This window comes from Melitaea cinxia, chromosome 21, assembly GCF_905220565.1.
Source record: "Melitaea cinxia chromosome 21, ilMelCinx1.1, whole genome shotgun sequence".
NCBI classification, from domain to species: Eukaryota; Metazoa; Arthropoda; class Insecta; order Lepidoptera; family Nymphalidae; genus Melitaea; species Melitaea cinxia.
Window position 1 is genome coordinate 8458920 of NC_059414.1, and position 24468 is coordinate 8483387.

The window sequence follows — 24468 nt, forward strand, 5'->3', positions numbered from 1 at the left end:
TTTTTGTGTAAATATATTTTTTTTTCATTGGACTATTTTAATATCCAGTATCATCATTACAGCCTATACAGTCCACTGCTGGACATAGGCCTCCACAAGTTTACGCCAAAAATAACGTGAACTCATGTGTTTTGCCCATAGTCACCACGCTGGCCAGGCGGGTTGGTGACCGCAGTACTGGCTTTGTCGCACCGAAGACGCTGCTGCCCGTCTTCGGCCTGTGTATTTCAAAGCCAGCAGTTGGATGGTTATACCGCCATCGGTCGGCTTCTTAAGTTCCAAGGTGGTTGTGGAACCTTGTTATCCCTTAGTCGCCTCTTACGACACCCACGGGAAGAGAGGGGGTGGCTAAATTCTTTAGTGCCGTAGCCACACAGCACAGTATATTTATGTAGTATATTTTATGAATATTAAATTAAACTTTTAATCAGTTAATATTAATATTTTTTGAAGTGAAAATTCTTTACACACCCTTAATTTGAGGAGTAAGATGGTAAATGCATGACCAGAGTGATACGAAGAGTGTGATCGGATGAGGCGAACGGAAGTTGAGAGGGAGATATAAGTTTTGTTAGGTTTAATTAGGTATTTATAAATTGTTTTCTTTTGTAATTAGGGATTGCAATCCGGAAAACCGGATCCGGTATACCGGTGAATCCGGCATCATTTTACTCTTACCGGATCCGTTGCCATGTTGGTTGCGTATTTTAAGAAAATTACCGCTCTATTGAAAATTAAAGTTTAGTTCATAAATATACGAGTTCTCAGACACTTAGGTAAAAGATTAGATTGACATTGTTCAGGCATTTATATTAGCTGTAAATGCTTTTTGGTGAAAGTATTTAATTATATTTACAGCTGAAGCAGTACTAAAGTTACTTGACTTATTATGCGAGAATTAAAGAACTTCGGTAAGTAGTTACTTGCAAAATAACAGGAAATATTAAGATTAAAACTAAGGATGTTATGAGGTCTCGCAACTGTAATCGAAACTATCGGGTATCCGAAATAAAAATCTTTCCGTAACCTTAACTTATAGGCATTTAAAAGTTTCTCAGAGGGAATTTAAATAACACATGTTATGCTTTGTTTGTACAGTTTTCCGGTCAAAAATCTGTCCTAAAGTTAGTTAATTTTGCAACTGAATCATTGTGGGAGTCATCGGTGTTTTACAGTGTTCATAATTTGTAAAATTAACTAATACAATAGTTGTTAATTATTAACTCATCATAGTAAAAATTAAGAAGGAAATAGTTTGGCATTTCCCGTAATATCGAATATCTGTAACCGAAATTAAAGGATAATTCGAAATAATTTAATGAAGTTGAAAATGAGTAGCCATATTATCATATCAATAAATATTTGTATTAATATCTGAAGCTTCACATTTGTAATATCTCAAACCGCAATGTTGGTACATTTACTATTCCGAAGAAAAACATATGTGACTAGAATTGAAAAAAAAACCTTACAAATATTTAGCCAAAGACTATAATAACTCAGACATACAGATAGCTTGAGACTCGTGAAAGAAAAAGTAGAGAATAAAATCTGCAATCACTAAAAAATTGTATACATTATTAAATTAAATTAATTAAATTTGAACTGTTTGTGAGTAAAACGAATCGTTTTTTGAAAGGAGTGATAATTCGATTAATGTAGAAGTTGACAATCCTTCCTACAGCTACATTATTAGCTGTAAACGAAGACGGGCAGCAGCGTCTTCGGTGCGACAAAGCCAGCCCCGCGGTCACCAACTCGCCTGCCCAGCGTGGTGACTGCGGCGTGGTGTGGGCAAAACACATGAGTTCACGCCATTTTTGGCACAAACATGTGGAGGCCTATGTCCAGCAGTGAACTGTATTAAGCTTAAGTGATGATGAATATATTTTTAGCTTATAATTTGATACATAATTTGCTTTGAGCTTGAAATTCTCATGGTTTTGTCTTTTAAAAATTTGTCTAAAATTAGTATTAAAAATTATTTCATATAACATTTACTGTTTTTTACGCTTCATTAACGGTTTACTTGTGTTGGAATCAATAAGAAAAGTTACATCAATCCGGTCCCAATCCGGCCGGATTGAAAACGACACCGGATTGCAATCCCTAGTTGTAAAGTAACTTTAGGCAACTGATTTTATCTTTGAATACCGCTGACTAGACCAGGGTAGAAACACTCTATCATATTAAAATGGCAATATGTTCCAACTATAATATATATCTATATAATACGGGGTAAATTGAAAGATCGATTAAATTCATTCTCCTAGCACCCAAAATCAAACTTTTACAAATTTCCAAAAAAATCGATTGATATATTTTTCAATCGGTGTATAAAATAACCATGTCCTGGAACATGAGAGATCATAATGCTATCAAATGGACCTAAAAGGAAGACTTGCTTTGCACGTCTATAAATATTAAAATTGAAAATGACATGTTTTGTGTTATTCAGAAACGAAATCTAATATAGTTAAAAGATAGTGAAGACGAGAAATTTATGTATTGATTTATCTTAATAACTCGTTTCTAATAAATGCGAAAAGCGTAGATCTACTTAATAAATAAAAGATGATCTTTTCGTTTGTGTTATACATATATTTACTAGCTGACTCGGCAAACGTTGTCTTGCCGCTAAACGCTATTTAAAAATAGGGGTTGGTGGTAGAAGGGTGAAAATTTAGGGTTGTATGTATTTTGCAACGCCAAATCATAATAAAATAAAAAATAAATAATTTATCTAAAAATTAAAAAAAAATTGGGGTTGACTGCCCTTAACATTTAGGGGGATGAAAAATAGATGTTGTTCGATTCTCAGACCTACCCAATACGCACACAAAATTTCATGAGAATCGGCCAAGCCGTTTCGGAGGAGTTTAACTACAAACACCGCGACACGAGAACTTTATATATTAGAAGATTTTATTTAATTTAATCAAAACCCAACGATATATTTTTTACGATTAATATAAGTGGTAGTGCTTACTAAAGTTTTATGATAAATTTTCAATTTATTTGAAGGTATATAAAAATATTGAGAACGACTTAACCGATATTTTGTTTTAAATATCGCACAGAATAATAAATTAGAGAAAAAATATTTTTAAAAAACAAGCTTTTACATTAAATGCCCTAAAAAGAATAAGTAAAATAAACTAAACGTGTATACAAAAAGTTGAGTTGCAAGATTCCATCCTAACGAACGTAGGTACTGTATACATACTTACATACATACATTGCAAGTTAAATCATCACATCATTATCACTTCAGCCTGTCGCAGTCGACTGTTGGTCACAGATCTCCAAAATTTCACGCCAAAAATGTCGTGAACTCATGTGTTTTGACCATAATCAACCAGTCACCACGCTGGGCAGGCGGGTTGGTGACCGCAGGGCTGGCTTTGTTACACCGAAGACGCTGCTCATCTTCGGCCTGTGTATTTAAAAGCCAGCAGTTGGATGATTATCGCACCATCGGCTGGCTTTTTAATTTCCAAGGTGGTAGTGGAACTGTGTTATCCCTTAATCGCCTCTTACGACACCCTCGGGAAGCGAGGGGTGACTAAATTCTTTACTGCTGTAACCACACAGCAAGCAAAATAAATAAAAGCTTCAAGCAATAAAAGCTAAAAAATGCCCCAAAAATTGGAAAATATTAGTATTAAACATATCGACTTTACTCATTTGAAAGTTTGCAAGTAAGGACAATGACATCGGATAAGCACAATATAATAAGTAAGAACAAATATAAATTTTATTCGCCTCAAGTTAAATATGTTGAAAAAAGTAATAGTAATAAAAAAAAACTAATTGATGCTAATTTTTATAGTAATAATGTATACGACATACTTAACACGTAGAACTAGTATATTCTCCGACACATTCAAACAAACAAAGGAACGTACAAATTGTGTCATACATTTTTACATAATTATTGTTTAAATGTGTACTGAATTACTAGTCTGTCATTCAAATTAATAAAATAATTGATTTTTTAACGTTATTTTTGTTTGCACATCTATGCTTACACTCATTCTAACACGTTTTAAAGTGGGCTAGTGGATAAGGCATGAGGCATAGTAAGCCCCTTAATATACAATGAGATTTTAAGCTTTCACAGCTACTATCAACAGTCATGCTTATACGGAACTTACAGTGATTGTCACTTTAATACTTCCGATATTGGGCGACTCGTCCATGACCATGACGTCTGCAACATCCCCGAAATAGCGGGAGTTTTATATATACTACTAGCGGACCCGGCAGACGTTGTCCTGTCTCTCAATTTGGACCAAGTAACAGATGATTAAAAAATTTGATAAAAATTGGTTCAGTAGTTTGGAGTTACATACATTTAAAATTTTCATTGTAAACGCCCACCCCCGCAATCCTTATTGGGCATGAGTTATCGCTCATCGATCATTTCTACATCACATATAAGAGATTCGTACCAAATTTGGAGTCGATAGTCTAAAAACGGAAATTTCAATTTAATCATTAATAACTTACGTAAAATGCGCCCTAATATATTATTTAATATGAACTTAATTGAATCAAAAGAAAAAAAGTCAAATTGAACTTTGTTGATATAAAGTTCAATTTGACTCTACATTTTAGTTAGAAAACGTTTGTACGGGAAAAAGAAAAGGGCTGTTTTTAGGGTTTTCACGAAAATTATTAGAATTTTTCTCACCGTAAAAACTATTCTTGGACTTTAAAAAACATTACTACATTACTACTACTTACTACATTACTACTACTAACTACATTTAAAAAAAGAATTGGTAAAATTGGTCCAGGCGTTGTTGAGTTATACGCTCACGAACACATTTTACGATTCATTTTTATATATAAAATACCTTATGTATTTAGTGTGGCCAAAATATTTTGTACAGTTGTGAACATGGTAAATAAATAAAAAAAGATATAAATTAATTTGTGAAAACACACTACATCAGGTTAAAATTATATAAAAAGAAAACACATAGTAAGTACATAATTTACAACAAGGACTAAATACAAAGAGGGTCCTTAACAGTAACTTATCGTAATACAAACCGGCAGTAGATAAGAAGTATTTTCATTTACATGCTATTTTCGTTCTCCTTGTCGGCTTAGTATTGATCGAGTATGTATGTTAATGTAGTCCTGTATTATAACGAGGTCGTTCAGCAGCAAGAAAGTGGAAAGGTCGCAAGCCGAGATCTTCGCTATGTATGTTAATTTCTGTTTATAACTGTACTTGACTAATTAACTTGAGACGCTTACCTGTGTTGCAACGAAAACCATAGCACTAATTATTTATTTATTTATTTATTCTTATAAAGGTACTTCAACGACTTATTCACTATTAACAATACAGGATATAATATTCGTAAAAATAAGTTTATGGTGAACTTGTCACTTACAGAAGTACACAACACTTACAAAAAAGAACTTTGTTCTATCGTTACATCAATAAAATATTAACAAACAAATCCAACACCAAAGAAACAGCAAAACTACTTAATTAGAATAACTTAAGAATGTAGTTAACGAGTGCATTGCAAAAGTTTGATTAAAAAATAAAAACAAAATACCAAAGATAAAAAAATTAAAATTAAAAACAATAAAATGAGACATACGCAGAATTAACAATTACAATTGTTCTTCAGAACCAGTCAATGACTTTTTGGCAAATTGGAGTAAAGTGTCTGCAAAGATGTCAATGCCACAGCAACTGTCCAGTTTATTGTAGCTGGTAATTAATCTATTCATGGGTGCATTTTGACCAAGTTTGGTCTTAGATGAGCTTGTTGTGAAAGTGTTTACTTTGCGTTTCGGTCTCACCAAGCTTTGTCGAGGTACACATATACTAATTTCGGGGAGCAAGTCGGGTGCATTTACTAAATTGTTTATGATTTTATAAAGCATAATCCGATCAGATGAGTTTCTACGTTGTTCTAATGATGTCATGCTGAAATAGCTTAATCTAACTGAATAATCAGCACCATAAGGACATCCAGGACATTTAAAACGTAGAAACCTGGTGAAGCTTTTTTGTACGCGTTCTATTCTATTAACGTGAAAACGATACGAGGGATTCCAGACTGGGGACGCGTACTCCAAGATGCTTCTGACTAGGGTGTTGTATAATAATTTAAGGGTTGACACTGATCGAAACTCAGAACAAGCTCTCTTTACAAAACCAACCATTTTTGATGCTTTGGCTACTATCGAATCGAAATGGTTCATGAAACTAAGTTTCCTATCAAGTTGTACACCAAAGTCACGGATAGTATCAACTTTCTGAAGAGAAACACCATTTAGATGATATGTTGATGATCGTACATTCCTGTTACGAGTGAAAGTCATATGATAGCATTTACATGCATTGAGAGACATCAAGTTGTCCTGACACCAATTCTGAATTGCGTTCAAGTCTTTTTGGAGATGAAAGACATCCAAATCCGATTTAATCTCCCTATATACCTTTAAATCATCTGCATACAAGGAACACTTGCAGTGCTTTATGGAGTATACAATATCATTTACGATAATCACGAATAAAATAGGCCCCAGGTGAGATCCCTGTGGTACCCCAGAGGTAGACAAATACGGCGGCGACTCATAACCTTTTAACATCACTCTTTGCTTCCTCTCTGACAGGTAAGATGCAAACCATTTAAGCAAGGGACCAAATATGCCAAACTGCTCCAGTTTTGATATTAGTAGACTGTGATTAACCTTGTCGAAGGCACTACTGAAGTCTTTGTAGATGGAATCGACCTGTACACGAGAATCTAAAGATTTGCTAATGTCATTGACATACTGCAACAAATTAGTAGTAGGAGATCTGCTGGCACAAAATCCGTGCTGTTGAGCAGCTAACTGTGGTTTTATGTGAAAAGTAATTATAGGACAAACAGCAGCCTCAAACAGTTTACTAATACACATATCTAAATATCCACTTTTTTTAAATAATTTTATTAACAGGGAAATATTTTTATTTTTATATTTTGAAATATATGTAATGGATAAAATCAAAAACTACTGGACATATGTTATAAATTAATTTACGAGGAGAATCCTACATTCTCACTAAGTAACATATGTTATATCTATAAGATTTAACCGGCTAATAAGCTATAACTATAAAGTTTAAAGTACTTAATAATTTTGTTCAATTAGCGAATTCAAATAAGAAAAAGAAGATGAAAAGTTTTTTTACTAGCCATTTCCCCGCTATATGCTAATAACAATAGTACCATGTAAAAATATACATATAAAATTATAATGAAACGAACAAAAACAAGTTATAATATTAATAATAGTTTATTATATTTATTTATGTAAGTTTTGTAAATATATTATCTTATATATAAAATTCTCGTGTCACAATGCTAGTTAAAATACTCCTCCGAAACGGGTGAACAGATTTTTATAAAATTTGTGTGCATATCGAGTAGGTCTGAGGATCGGCCAACATCTTTTTTTCATAAGTTATAGGGGGGGAAGGGGGTTTAAAAATATATATGGCAAAAAACGTTAGCGGGGTTAGGTTAGTAAGTAAAGTAAATACGCATTATCAAAGATTACTCCAAAAGTTGTAATCAGATCTCGATGAAATTTAAACGTGACCACGTGATAAACATCGGCTTTCGATTAAATTTAAAATCATCTAAATTGGTACACTGGATGTTATCATGCGGTCAAAAAGTCATGCGGATTTTCGAGGGTTTCGATTCGATTTCTCTGGGATCCCATCATTAGATCCTGAATTTCTTATCATAGTACCACACTTAGGATATCTCCTTTCCACCAAAAGAAAGAATTATCAAAATCGATTCATAAACGACAAAATTATCACTGAACATACATTAAATATATATATATATACTATATACGGTCGAATTGAGTAACCTCTTCCTTTTTTGAAGTCGGTTAAAAAATAAATAATATTGGAGATCGAAATCCACAAAAAAAAACCAGTTCAACGAAATATAAATATCGTAATACCTATATTCTTATTTATAATTATCCATATTTTTAAAATTGAATGATTAATTAATTAAATAAGAATACATTTAAAATATTCCATTGCACCTTGAGCTAAAATATAATATAGCTAATGTTAATCTATATAGAAATATTATGACGAGGAATGATTTGCTTTTTTGTCTGTTTGTAATGGATAAACTCAAAAACTACTGGCTCGATTTTAATTTTTTTTTAATACATAACACATGCTGTATTTTAGCGTAATAAAACGGAACCGTTAAAATCGTGTAGTCAACGCGGATGAAGCTGAGCCGCGCCGAAAAGCTAAGCAATAAATAATATGTAATAAAAGTTATACATATGAATTAAATAACAAAATCATTTTAAAATTTATATTTTTCATATTATATCATTAATATAAGTAATGTTTATTAAATTTCCTTTGTCCAGCATTCAGAAGAACTTGTCCATTTTTGCCTTGACTAGGATCTGAAAAATAATTATTATTGAGTATTTTTTTTTCATTTTGATTAAATTTTAACTTACAATCGAATCATCATCGTACTTGCCGACTAAAACTTTTTCCTCGACGTACGCATTAGGTTCTTCGATCTTTCCTTCAAAAAGAATTAGTTCTAATAAATTATCACGAATAAAGAAAACGAAAGGTCTGTCGACTTTTAGTTGAACTCCGTCTTCTATGAGTGGTATAACCATCGCGGAAGACGCCGCAGCAGCTACAGTTCCATTTTCATCTACTGACAAGTGGACTTTATGCAAGAAATTGTTTACTTGTGCGGAACCGTTTTCGAACATTCCAGAAAGATTTGCATTTTTGGTAAATAAAGTGGATATCTTCATCTGTAAATCATTTAAAAAAATTATTTATAATGAAGAAACTGCTAGTCTAGTGTATAATACAGCTCACTACGTTATAGTAGATCTGGGCGAGTAGAAGTTTTATTGGGTACCGATAGATGGCGTCACGACAACGACGTGCACGTACCTTCACAATGCACATTAATACGCGTCATCAAAGATTACAACAAAATTACTACTTATGTCTCGATCATATTTAAACGATACTACAAGACAAGCATCAACTTTCGATTAAAACAAGAATCATTAAAATCTGTATACTCAGTGAAAAGTTATGCGTTATAATACAACATAGATCGACGACAAAATAGTCAAGCAAATACGCATTATTAGATACAACTTTTTTTATATATAATTAGGTCGGCAAACAAGCGTACGGCTGATAATACGCGATTACCGTAGTTTATAGGCGTCTTCAACGGGAGCTCTGATCACCTTACTCACCAACAGTAACACAACACTGCTTAAAAACAGTATAATTTAGCTGTGATATTCTGTAAGGTCGAGGTACCACCTTATACCTACTAACTAAATAACTAAAAAGTACTTCTTAGATCTCAATTAAAATTAAATAGGACCACATGGCACACACCAACTTTCGATTACAAAAAAAAATCGAAATCGGTCCACCCAGTAAAAAGTTCTGAGGTAACGTATATAAAAAATGCAGTCGAATTGAGAACCTCCTCCTTTTTGGAATCCGGTTAAGAAGTATTTTATTTTACGTGACATTCATAGCCACCAAGATAAATTTTAAACCTAACTGCCAAGTATTTAAAAAAATTAAAAATATTAGTAGGTATGTATCTGCAATATTAAGCGAAGGAATAATTAATAAGAATCACATCGTTGATATCTTTGATAATCACTAGGTTTTAAGTGTACAAATAAAATCACAGGTACGAGTTGTACTTTACAGGTTAAAATAATGTGAATATATTAAAGACAGCATAGAAAGAAAAAAAAATAATATACAAAGAATGGTAGACATACTTTTTGTAAAGGTTCCACCATGCTCTCTGTGTAGTCAACTGTAAACTTTGGCATATGCAGACGCATGCTTGTAATTTCCATTAACATTGATATTTGAGGTAGACTCATGTATGGTAGATCTCTGATTAAAGTGTTTAATCCAGTACGGTCTTGCGGAACTAAAATAATCATAGAATAGCGGCCACCCTGAAGTTAAACACCATATTAAATAGTTAAAAAGAAACTTGATTTTAGAACATTAATATTACAAACAGACACTCCAATCTTATTTATTTGTATAGATTTATTAAAATAATTTTTAAATATTCCCTATACGATTTATTCGAATTATATTTCGTTTATTGTAATCGACTCACAAAAATTATAAATTATATTAAAATAAGGAGCAGTGTGGTGGATTAAGCTCTGATCCTTCTCTTATATGGGTAAAGAGGCCTATGCCCAGTAGTGGGATATTACAGGCTGAAGCGTAATCTATTAAAGATTTACATTATTTTACAGGTACTTTCAGTTCGAGAGCAGAAGTTGCTAGAAAGCCTAATTTAATCCAAGTTATTATTACAAATTGGAGCATTAAATTCATATTTAGAAGCTGATATTTATCAGGAACTTGTATTTGGAAGAAAGAATCTTCTATAGAAATTTTAGTGTGTACCTAGGAACCATTATTTCAAGGCATTCGTGAGTTTATGATATAGCCTCTCTAATATCGAATAAAAAATTAACAATTCGATTTGAATTTAAGAAAACTTTAGATATATACATATATATTACCTTACCTGATACGGAAGCTCTAACGCATGCGCCCTTAAATTGTCAACAAATGCATAATACAAGTCTTCGTACAATTCCATCATAGCCACTTTTTGACAAATACCTTCATTGTAAAAGCAACCAACCCTAGTATACTTGGGATTGAAAGCATAACGCCAGAAGCCTTTGAAGAACAAAGCGTTTGTCAATAGGGCCTCTGAAGTTGGATTAATTTCGCCTGGAATGAAAGTAAACGAATAACAACCGCGCCAACTAGACTAAAAAATATGTAAAATACATTTTTCACAATTTCCACATCAAACGAAAACATTCTGTACAGAAAATGGTCAACATAGTCAAAGAAAATTTAATATTAAGACATAAAAACTGAAAAAATTATTATGCTTATAATAATTTTTAGCTATAAGCTATGTTTTTTTCTACACTTGAAAAATATAAAGCATAAAAGGAATAAAAATACATGCAAACAAACATTGAAAGAACGACATAAGTGCTTAGTAATTAAAGTAGAAAAAGCCAAGCTATATAATTGTGTACTTATTTACTATCCTATTTTTTTTAATAAATCCCATAATAAAGATTTACTTGCGTAAATAAATATTCTAGCAATCGATGAAATAAATTTAAATTTATTTCGATTCTGCTATCGACCTTCATCTGTAAAATCGCGATACAAGATGAGTCTTAACATTTAATTATACACATGCACGCGGAAATATTTATTTACTTATATTATGACTACTACATGATTCGAGAAAAAAATCTTCCTTTCATGTTTGTAAGTATTAAAACTTCAATTCGATGTATAGTGTATCTGACTAATGTGCAGCTGTTAAATAAATGTAAAAAACAAGTACAGCGATTCTGTAATAGTTACGCTATTTAAAATTAAATGGAAATGAAAACATTTATTTCATCATAAGGTGATTATTATACACACTTAACGAACGTCAAAATAAATTTGCATTTTCAAATTACTTACAATGCCATGGCAGTAATATCAGCGTTTTACTTTAAATCATTATAAATATATTAATTAAGTTATAAAACACTAAGCATATGTAGCTCTTATTAAAATCAGTGTCAACTTTTTTCATTACTTTTCGCTAATCCCCTATTAATTAACTCCTACTAATTCCTATTTCTAATGAGCTCTCAGTTATTTCTTGCGGTAATTTGAAAGTATTAATAATCCTTCCTGAATATTAGGAATAAGGTGGGTTTAGCAGTTAAGCAGATTTGTGAAGAGTTGAACATCATTTTTAGCCTACTACTATGCTAATTTGTTTTATGCATATTAATTTATTTTCATTCCAAAATCGTCATTTTACAGGAGAGCAAGGTTTCAAAAAATTCTTGTCCGTAAACTAAATGGAATAGCTCCAATTGAAATTGGAGTATGTATATTCATTTGTAAAATAAAAGACTATCTTCCAACATAGGTTTAAGTTAAGTTTAGTAAATATTAAATTTTAAGAGTAGTTATTAAGTGTTTAAATATGTGATAAATAATACTTTATAGTTAAATTATTTTGCACATAAACTTGTCTTTGCGTAAACTCTAGAATATTGATCCTAACGGAATATTCCTCGAACAAAAGATAAAGATATAACTCTTTAGATTTATTTATTTTTTGTTATCACTCGCCTATTCACATAATTTTCCTGAATTTTACCGATTTAGGAAAGTTTCAGGTCCAAAAGAATATAAGTCTAGATACGAAAAGGGTACTGAAAATTAATTGCGAAATTCAATACAATCGCTCTTTAATCACAAAGGACAAAAAATAGTATTGAATACTTCCAATGATTCATTACTGATAAAGGGGTAAACTTGAGTAATATACGTAATGATATAAGTCACGAATTTTTTAACACATTTTTATCACTATGAAAAAAAATATTTCTGTAACTATAGCAAATCTGCTATAATTACGGAAATAATTTTTAAGAAGAACTTGAATTAGACCAAAATATTCGTTATTTTTTCTGATGTTGCCAATGTTAAAATTGCAAGAAGGGTATTCGATTTACATCACTCGTCACATAAGGCACAGAATTATAACTCTCTCACTGATAGATGAAAACTTTTTTTATATATAAAAAAGAACAGCTAAAAAAGCTTTGAATCCTTCTTCATTTTTATTTTAATATAACAATATATATCCACGGGCTTATAATGGCCGTGATTTTGTTATTCCAATTATTTGTTCATTGACGTAAAAAGAATTACTTATGTAAGTATATCTCCTTTTTGTAACTAGAATTATAATGAAAAAAAGATAATAATACTGGGGAAAATTTTCTACATGACACAGCGATCGTAAGGAAAAAAAACGTAATGTAATGTTTTCGGCCATGGAAACTGATTGCCAGCTAGCAGTATTAACAATATTTCCTTCAAATATTTATTGCAGTTGTGAGGCTCACTTATAATATGTAATTAAAACCTCCCAGTATACTGGTTCATTAACATAATATGGTAAAAACCAAGATTTGTCATTGTTACTTCGGGAAACGAGTATTTTACAAAATAAAGGGAAGAAGTGGTAACGTCTGTTTTCGGTAAACGGATAAAATTTTATGCCGAGAATGTATTTAACTCACTCGATTTTAATGTTTTCTGAAGTGGAACTTTTACGGATTTAAAAAAAATACGGATAAAACGGCAACATTTTGATGAAACGGCAACGTTTTTGTCGATTACGCTGGAACGGACATCTAAAGCTTTAGATTTGTATAAATATAAACGAGACTTAAAAATTAGTTTGCCAAAGATATTTTAATTCTGACATGTGTACTTTGGTAAATGAAGAATGGGACTGTGGGCAAGAAATTCGGACCCGGATTGAAATTGCCCGAGCAAGCCTTAAAAGGATGGACAAGGTTTTGTGCAGCCGTAAACTATCCATAAAGCTCAGACTAAGAATACTCCACTGCTATGTCTGGCCAGTACTGTTATATGGTAGCGAGGCATAGACCTTGCAAGCCGACACCCAGAAGCGTCTAGAAGCTTTTGAGATGTGGTGTTACCGCAGAATGTTCCGTATTGGCTGGACACAGAAAGTTTCGAAAGTGAGAGTACTCCAGCGCGTTGCCAGTAGCCGGAAGTTACCGCAAACCGTCAAGAAGAGAAAAGCCGAGTATTTGGGCCACGTCTTGAGACATGAGCGATACCAGCTGCTCCAAATTATAATGATGGGCAAAGTAGAGGGCAAGCGACGCGTTGGAAGAAGAAAAAGTCCTGATTGCGCAACATCCGCGAATGGATGAAGATCGCCAGCATGGAAGAGCTATCTCGCTTGGCGCGAGACCGCGAAAAATTCGCTGAGCTGACGGCCAACCTCCAGTAGTGGAGAGGTACAAGAAGAAGAAGATGTGTTCTTCGGAAGCTAATAATTTGAGAAGTAAAATAGTTTGTATATATGTTTTAGTATGATTATTTACCTTATTTTAATTTAGTTCTCTTCATGTATGAGTACTGTACATAATATGTAGTTTAAATTATTAATTTTATACTTTATTGTCATGTTATCAATTATCCATTATCTATTGATGGTGGTTACCAGTAAGATTTTTTTATGTATTAGTAATAAGACCGCCTTGCCCTTTTTTTAAGTTACAATTTTTTCTTAATGTATTTTCAATTTTGCAATATTTATTAATAAAAATAATTGCGCAAGGACTCTTAGTAACGAAACGGTAGTCGTAAACATTGGCAAAACTGCAAGGCTTCTAGTTTCTCTAAAATTGGTAATATTTGATTTTTATTGCAGTGAAGTAGGTAGATTATTTAACCCATCGCTAGTAGGTTCGCACCTAATAACTTTCATCTGCTAAGAAGTAATACGTAAGCTTTCAAAACATCACTCATCTGTCGAACAATCAATGGCTCTTGATGATTGTGAATACTTAATTACTTATAAGCAAAACTGCAAAAAGTAAAAAATTGCAACCTGTTCGCAATACGCCATTTATGTACCGACAAACGGGTAATTATTTACTTACCAGATTGAACTAGATCTGGTATGAGCCCTTTCGTGTGCTCATTGACCCAACGATTGATGGTATCAGCTGCGCTAACAGGGTCACTAAAGTCGATTGAAGTAACAGTAGAATAGTAAATGTTTCTTATAGCTTGTTCATAATCCTTCTTAAGCTTAAGTCTATTTGATACAAATATTCCATTTGAGTTTTGTAGATTGACTCCTGACGTGTTAGCCTGTAATACGAGATAAATATCATTACAATTAATTCGGGTTACAAAAACTTAAAAATACGTCTTAAAATTCAAAACAAGTCAAGGTGACACGTAAACTAGTCTCTTTTTTCATCTACCAATACATATAAATAAAAATGAAGTGTCTTTCTGTAATATTAAAAATAATTGTATTTTTTCAAGTGCATATAATTATTTACACTATACTACTAAAAACAAATAAACGTTATTAAAATTTTCATCTATCTCGTCTGTCTGTCTTTCTGGTTGTCCGGTTAATCTTCCGAACGACTAAACCGATTTTTATGAGATGGTACTATGGACTGGAAGATAGAGGAGGTTTTGAAGTAACATATATGCCACTTTTTACCCCGGAACTCTTCATTTATCATGCGCAAGTACCCACCGCCCACATAAGTATGAAATAACCAAACTTTTTCTATATAATACGACAATTTTTGCAACCCAAAACCCTAAAATCCCAAAATTTAAATTACAAAAAAAAAACAATTTATTAAATTAAAATTCATACCAAAAAATGTACCCTATTTGGTCAAATCTTTGTAGTAATTTTTTTTATTTACATGATAAACTAAAAACATTTTCAAAAATTTATTTTATCTTTACATCTGCCTATGGAACGGCATTTTATTCCATAATTCCCACGGGTCTGATCACGGGATCATCGGGATATCAGGAGATAGAATCTCACACACGAACCAAGTCGCGGGTACAGTTATCATAAAAAGACAGATATTTGTGGTAAATGCTGAATCGGTCCTACTTGAAGACGAAAAGAAGTTACGTCGTTTTTAGATTTTTCTGAAGCTGCAGTTATTATTTGTTGTATAAAATATAATAAGAATTTTTTTTAAAATATACGTACGTATAAAGCGTTCAAATATAAATTTAGCTGATCTCTAACTTCATCTTTGTACGGGGATAATCTAAGCGCACTTTGAATCTCTGCCTGCGTATTTCCACTTGAGACTTCCAAAATCATAGCTAAAATAGATTTAATACTGGCTGGCGATACCAAAACATTTCCTTTTTTGTCTTCAGCGGCATAACGAAGGAGATCAGTGTCAAAAAAGTTTAGACGCGAAATTTCTGGATGTACATTTTCGCGACAATCCAAACTTTGTAGCCCGGCTGTGAGAAATACTGCAAACAAAATAAAATTGATAATAATACAAACTGCGAAAATTCTCATACAAAAATCGCTCAAGTCATGATATACGTCATCTGATAGTCCCAATACCGTGTTTGTAATTCTTTTTCTAACTTTAATTTATGTGTAGATATACTGCCGTAATTTGAACCGTCAGTAATGCTGTATTAAGACAATTTTCACACGCTTATTCAATTCATTGACAAAAAATATGCGTACACAAAGTTGTAAATCTTAGTTTTAGTCAGCTTTATTTAATGAGTGTTATTCTTTTTGTAATTTCTGAATTTATATGCCAAACGTTTTGGAATATATTTTAGACAATCTTCAAAATATCTCTATTCCAAGAAAAAAAATTACGAACGAAATTAGTACGTAGCCTACTTTTTAATTCATTATAACAAACTGCATGTTTCGACTTTGTTACATTTCCCATGGAAACGTCGTCAAATTTTGACAAAAAAATATTTAGTGTCCTACCTCATAATATGCACTTAAATCGCTTTCACTTTAATTTAAATTCGTGTAAAAAAACGGAGAGAAAAATGACAAAAATACATAGGTATTTGGCTGTAATGACGATTATGGATAGACCTCAAATGTTTTTTTAAATATCTTAAATCTAATAACAGAATTGAACCTAATGTGGTAAATAAATATACGTTGGATGTCTGATACATATACTAAAAACCTTGTGTGGTAACAATTAAGTTAATATGCTGCGTTGATTTTATCATTGAATTTTGTGATAAATTTTCCTTGTATAACCAGTTTGTCTTACAGAAAAGAACTATAATTTTAAAATATATTTCTTATCCAAAACATTTTTAAGAACAAGTAAATATTGTATTTCTTTTAAATTTTTACTATTTTATTTGAATAACACGATGTATATATGAATAAATTTCATATTTTTATGTCTAGTAAAGTAAAAATATTTAAAAACTACCAAAGTTTTGTAATATTTTAAGGAAAATTTTGTATTTTTTCAATGAAAGTAAACTTTAAACCGGTACAGATTTGTTTAAAATAAACAAATGAGACGGATTTCGGCGTATTCGTTAAAGCAAACAAAAATTACTCGAACATTGTAAAAAGTAAATAAGTAATAATTACTTACCGACCAACAAAAACATATCGTAAATGTTCTGAATTATTTCATAAAACAACACAAATTTAACGCTATAAACGACTTAACACGACAAATAACCATGTCTCAATGACAGTTTAGAGCCATTGGATGATTGTTAACACAGACAGATCTTTGAGGTCTGAAAACGAACGAGGTACGATAATGAATGAGAAAATGTCGCATAAAATGCGGAACTAAAATAGTCGAGTTTCTTTGGTTTACTCAATTACGTCATAAATAATACGTTTAGTTAACGACCTGTTTATTAACATAACAACAAAATTTGCAAAAGTGCAAGGTTGTTAATTGATGATTATGTTATATGTTAGACATATACATATCAAGATCGCAAATGTTGAATGGGAAATCGACGTTAAGGATTCCTTTTAATTATCGATTAATTATCGCTTGGAAATACAGCTGCGTATTCCGCCCCAAGAGAAGGATATAAGGGACATCAATGAGTCCGAGATCCCGAGCAGATGGTATGCGCCAGAATACCTAAAACCCAGCTCCTCATCATTGGGAGACCGGGACGCCACGCGGGAACGTTGAGCTTACAATTTCATATTTCCTTTTCGCACGACGATTTACATAAAATAACCTTTCATAAAAATAAAAGAATTGCTACATACAAAAACACTTGGTATTTTATGACTCGCTTCCCTTGTTATTTACATCGCGATGTAGGTTTACATACTATTTAAAATCGTATATCGGGGTGTAACCTATACAAATAAATAAAATTGGTATGTCTGCTTGTAACATTCAAATAATCGCTTTTGACTAAATGCATATGAATATTGTTACCACTTCTGACTATATATATACGGTACGGTACGGTGTAGTATATATATACGGTACTTATACCAAAACAACATTTTTTACAGTTTTTGTCTGTCTGTCTGTCTGGTTGTTCCGGCTAATCTCTGAAACGGCTGAGCCGATTTTGACGGGACTTTCACTGGCAGATATCTGATATAGTAAGGAGTAACTTAGGGACTTAACTTACTTACTTTTATGTCAGAAATTTATTTATTTTATAACTCTGGAAACTGAACTTTTTTGTTAAGTTCCACGCGAACGAAGTCGAGGGCACAGCTAGTATATTTATAAAGACTTCTAAAGATGATATGAAATATACTTAACTAAATGAAATAATTCGAATGTGTTTGATACCAATACTAATTAAAAACATGTTTAAATGGAAATCAAAAGCTAGTTTCGGCAAAGTTGAAAAAGAAAAAGATATAACGTATTTATTGTACTTATACTAAATTCTAATACAGAGTAAATATAAAATAACAGTTTTATTTTATTCATGTTTATTTGAGGTATACCTAGTCTAAAGAAACGAACGACATATAACCTATAAGTTTATGCCTATGTAGGTTACTAATTTAACTGAGAATATTTAAATATAACATACACACTCGGTCGTCTGTTCCTATGGTAAGCAAGTTAATGATTGTGTTCTAGGTAACAGCCGACAGTTACAACAATTTTTTATGAAAATTTACATAGAAATAATACATATATAAATATATAAATACAAATATTTCACCCAGACACAGGCGGGAAACAAACCCACAACTCGCGGAACAGGAAGCAGGGCCACTACAAATCGCGCCAAAAAGCTAGTCAAATATTCATTTATATTCATCAAGTTTATTTTTAACATAAGATGATTTGTGATTTTCTCAGCTATATTTTTAACTCGTCCAGTAGTTTAAGAACCATCTGCATTCTTATTCGGGGATATTGCCACTAGGTATATTGTGAGAATGTTAATTTTTAATGTTTAAATACGAGGTAGCTTGTTATAAAATTATTACAATTCAATATTAGACATAGTTATTTATTTTTAACCTACCCCCGACTCTCCCTATACTCTCTATCCACTTTACCCAACATATCTACCTCTCACACACACCAACACAACGCACCATGTGCCCCAACAGCACGGCGAGGTGGTCAGATTAAAAAAATAAAGTAAAATTCGTATAATCCATTTGAAATTATTATAGAAAACGATATTACAGTTAACAGTTATTTTTTGTGTGAATTTATAAAATTAATACAAGAATGAATATAATAGTAAGGAGGAATGTCAAATTGTATGAATTATGGATATATTGATCAATCAAATTAATATGATTTGTTAAACGAGTAGTAAAATGGAATGGCGAATATACGTTACTATAGGGTTTCTCCTTCTACAGCAGTTTACTTGCATATTGGGTCAATAATGAATTGCTTGGTTTACGATGTAACACTTATTTTCAGTTTATTGGATTGAGCCATAAATAACTAAGTTAACATAACTAGGTTACAAAATCTCAGAAAAAATAAAGTAATTAATAAATTAAAACCTTAATTATATATATTTTTTAAAATTATATACATAAATATTTATTCTTATTTAGAACTAGCTGTGCTCGCGACTTCGTCTGCGTGGGATTTAACGGAAAAGTTATAATTCAGTTCGCACAGCTATAATTTAAATAGATTTCTAAAATAAAAGTAGCCTTAGTTACTCTTTATTACATCAGCTATCTGCCAGTGATATTCCCGTCAAAATCGGTCCAGCCGCTTCAGAGATTAGCCGGAACAAACAGACAGACAGACAAAAATTGTAAAAAATGTATATGTACCGTGTATAAATCCATGCATTTATTAAAATGTGTTTATTTTAATATTACAAACAGACACTCCAATTTTATTTATTTGTATAGATTTCGTCTGGCTGTCTAGTTAAACATATGAAGATCTATGTAACTATATTTATTTGTGTTTCGTCGTTTATTGTTTTGTTACTTTTTTCTGCATAGTGACCTTACCATCAATCTAGTGCGTTTCTACCCTAACTTTTATGCTTTTTTGTGACGATATCGTATAATGAACTATTGTATATTACCGAAACGGCTCGGCTAGAATTGTTATAAACTAATAGCTATTTAAAATGTATTCTTTCTTATGTATTTCTCATATAAATGAGTAATTATTAATTCTTACGAGTTACTAGAAGAATATGAGAGTTGATAAAAATGTGATGATAAAAACTTTTGTAGAACGACTAGTTATCAATGTTCGTATTACTTCCAAAATATAAATTGTTTTGTTAAACTTTTATTGAAAGTCAATAAATCTAACATCGAGCTAGGAATACAATTAATTTAATAATACAAATGCTTTTTTATACTTATTTAGTAAACACTTTGTTTTATCATCAATAATTGTATTTTCTGTTTGTTGCAAAAAATAACTGTAACGATGGCGAAATAATGAAAAGGAAGCCATTTTTTAATAAAATAATATAGAAATTAAGTTTTTGATTTATTTATTTGTTGTTAAAGTATTAATTATATTTTAAAGCGCCGTCGAAGAGTGTCGGGTCGGATACGCGGCCAGTAAACAGGAGCTGTCTTGTCAACTCGTCTTGAATGAAGAACAGGAACGGCTTGTTCGCGACCACCTCAGCAACCGGCATCATTTGTTCACCGAATTTGTTTTCTAAAGCGATTTCTAGGAATATAACAATAAATATTGCATTATTACAATGAATAACTCAAGAATAAACATAGGTAAAGCTGAAAAACTTCTCTGTCATTTGAACGTACTTATCAAGGCTTTCGAGTCAAATGCAAAAATATATGGTTAATTTATATTTGCTTTTGAAATACTAAGGATAGTGAAAGATATAAACTATAAGCATATTAACCAATATATTATGATATTACCGTGCGAATTGAAGACTCGCTAGATTCATTAAAAAACTGAATTGTTGATTTCAAGGATATGTCTGTATTTTAATAATATTATCTACCCGAACTCTGATTTATGTATCATTGAATACATAGAAAACGCGTATTATATATGCCAAATGGAAATAACTAGTGGCAATAAAAATTCCACTGAGAGGGTTAATAAATTATAGAATAAAAAATAAATCTATGAACAATATACGATGAGCTTAAGTCATACTAGATAATTAAGACAGGTCATTTTATTACAATGATTAGCAGTTAATAAGGTAAACGACTAGCTTGACCAGTTCGAAACTACCAGTATAAATCGTAGTCACTTTTCGTTTTCGTCACAAAGCGCTAAAAACGCTTTTTTTTTTAAACTTACACTTTTCTGGAAAAAAAAACCTACGTATAATCCTTAATATGCTTAGGTCGTATTTACATCACTTCTTTTATTCTTTAAGACAGTAACGCATTGTGCATCATCTAAACTAATACTTTTTATGGGCAGCGATAGTCACTTAAGCAAATTCTCTTCTCGTTATCAAACGATATCAGTTTATCAATCTAGTTATATCAATTTATTTTGATTAAAATAAACTACTATATGAGACACATATATACCTGTAGCAGAGTATGCTGTGCTTCCTAATTCGTTCACTTCAATTCCAGAACGCTGCAATACTTTGGAAATCTTCAGCCTGTTGGCAAGGACTTGACCACGAGCGAGGCCGGGGAATGAGGCAGTATCTGCGAAAGCTTGTCTTACACCCAGCTAAAAAATATGACAAATTATAAATTACAGTTAATGATACTTATTTTTTAAAAATATTTGTATATATATAGATATATATAATATTACTAGCTGTGCCCCGCGGTCTCACCCGCGTTAATATAAAAAAAGGTAACAATGTTATATAGCCTATAGCCTTCCGCGGAAAATAGGCTATCTAACACAAAAAGTACTTTTCAATTCTAACCAGTCGTGCTTGAAATATGTTTGAAAAAATTGAAGATTCAAAAGCTTCAGCTTTATAATATTAGTATAGGTAGATATATTTATATAGGTATATTCCTATAGGTATGATATATGTATCATATATCAGGTATATTGTTTATCAATATGAATATATGTATGATGATAATTAATGGCATATCTGTATATATCTGTTTCGCTGTTAAAAATGGATTATTAATATATGGAAGAAAGCTGTTTACACATAATTGTGTTTGCTCGCAAACGAAAAAAAACCGACTTCAATTACATCGACGAGTAATACAACGTAGATCGACGAAATAATAGTCAAGTAACTACGCGTTATCAAAGATTACTCAAAAAGTAGTTATCAGATCTCAACAAAATTTATATGTGACCACATGACAAACATCAGCTTTCGATTAAATTAAAAATTATTAAAATCGGTACACCTAGTAAAAAGTTATTGCGGGTTTTCAAGAAGTTCCCTCGATTTCTCTGGGATCCCATCATCAGATCCTGGTTTCCTTATCATGGTACTAAACTAGGGATATCTTCTTTCCAACAAAAAAAGAATTATCAAAATCGGTACACCCAGTAAAAAGTTATTGCGGATTTTCAAGAGTTTCCCTCGATTTCTCTGGGATCCCATCATCAGATCCTGGTTTCCTTATCATGGTTAGTACCATTGGATTGCTTGGGATATCTTCTTTTCAACAAAAAAAGAATTATCAAAATCGGTACATCCAGTAGAAAGTTATGCGGTATAATACAACGTAGGTCGAAGAAAAAAGCGTCAAGTAAAAATGTATTAGTAGATATAACTCGAAAAGTAGTTGTTACATGTCAAATAAATTTAAATGGGACCAATTAGCACAAACCACCTTTCCATTAAAAAAAAATTGTCGAAATCGGTCCACACGGTCAAAAATTCTGATGTAACATACATAAAAAAAATACAGTCGAATTGAGAACCTCCTCCTTTTTTGGAAGTCGGTTAAAAATAAATTTCTGAACGCACGTGTCAGATTATAAGTAATGAAATAGTTAATTTATAATGTATCTATCTATATAGGAATGTATGTATGTCTATAGAGTTGTTTCACATTATTATTGTTAATGTTGCTTGTTTATTTTATTTCTTGTTTGGTGTATACTAAAGTGTAAATAAAGAAATGTAATATTTGATAATATAAGATGTGGGTAGGACTATACTTTTTTGTCGTCGTCTATAAAACGAGTGTTCGGACTCGATTGGGGATTCTTGTTTGTGACGTCGACCGGTGCGGAGCTCTCGGGGAAAAAGATAAGTATTATTATGTATTAGTTATGGTATACATATAATTATAATGAATAAGTACTTATGTAATAATATTGGTGATAAATTGTTACAAGATATTTAATTCATTATACGCTTCTTAAAGATAAAAGTATTTAATTTCACTGATCAGATAATAATTCTTAGATTAATAAAGTATGAATATATTATAAATTGTTTATTATTTATATTTTACTTTCTTTTTCTTAACATCAGAAGTGGGATATCACCCAAATTTACCTACAATAATGTGTGTTTTTTTTGAAGGTTATGGGGCCATTCCAACTACTAGAAGGTCTGATGGAAGAAGCCATTCAAGAAGCAATTTCCTCAAATCGGCGCTCGGATGACACTGCTTTTTATTTTTATCTTAATTTTGATTTCGATTTCGATTTTGATTTTTGTTTTTAGTCTTGATTTTAGTTTTGATTTTTGATTTTGGTTTTAATTTTGAATTTATGTTGAATAGGGTGATAATTTGTGATAATTTAATATATTGTATTTTTTTATTTTTAATTTAAATTGAATGTCATTATTTTTATCCTTTCAACTGATTGAATTTTGATTTTAGTTTTAATTTTAATTTTGTTTTAATTTTAATATTGATTTTTGTTTCTTTATTGATTTTAATTCCAGATTTAATCAAATTTTACTAGTGATTTTGTTTTTAATTTTAACTATTGTAATTTTGAATTTTAGTATTTATTTTAATTTTAAATTTTAATTACTGTAATATTAAATTTTAGTTTTGAATTTGGTGATGACTTTAATTTTGGGTTTGATTGAATTTTAGTATATTCATTTTGATTTTGGTGTGATTTTGATTTGGTATAATTTGTTTTGTCACAATTGTTTAAACTAACATAGTTTCGGAAAAACAAGTAACTAACAAAAATATGGACATATGTCTGAATTAAATTATTATTATTATATTTACATGTCTTCGATCAAGAGAATAACGACAATGGTGCTGAAGGCTGGTGTCGGAGCATAGAAAAACTTGGTGTTGAATTCAAGTGGACCAGCATCCACTAAGCTGCCACAGCAGGCGCCGAGGAACTAGTCGAGGTTTAACGAAGTTCTCTCACGGACTACGGTACGCCATCCTTAATAATAACCGATCGTGGAACTAATTTTTTAACAGACTTCCAAAAAAAAGGAAGAGGTTCTCAATTCGACTGTATATGTATGTAACATCAGAACTTTTGACCGAGTGGACCGATTTCGACAATTTTTTTTATCGAAAGGTGGTTTGTCATTTGGTCCCATTTAAA

The 24468-nt window shown here is 31.5% G+C and overlaps 1 protein-coding gene across 1 annotated transcript in view; it reads right to left on the minus strand.

Moving 5' to 3' along the window:
- Positions 1 to 8361: 8361 nt before the first annotated feature.
- Positions 8362 to 24468, minus strand: part of LOC123664289 — a 36336-nt gene continuing 20229 nt past the window's right edge. The window contains exons 7-14 of the mRNA XM_045598880.1: positions 21525 to 21675; positions 20515 to 20676; positions 15735 to 16012; positions 14638 to 14851; positions 10635 to 10846; positions 9856 to 10041; positions 8553 to 8844; positions 8362 to 8472 (exon numbers count right to left, since the gene is read on the minus strand). Of these exons, the coding sequence (XP_045454836.1) occupies positions 8396 to 8472; positions 8553 to 8844; positions 9856 to 10041; positions 10635 to 10846; positions 14638 to 14851; positions 15735 to 16012; positions 20515 to 20676; positions 21525 to 21675 (1572 nt within the window). The 3' untranslated portion in view covers positions 8362 to 8395. The remainder of the gene's footprint in view (positions 8473 to 8552; positions 8845 to 9855; positions 10042 to 10634; positions 10847 to 14637; positions 14852 to 15734; positions 16013 to 20514; positions 20677 to 21524; positions 21676 to 24468) is intronic.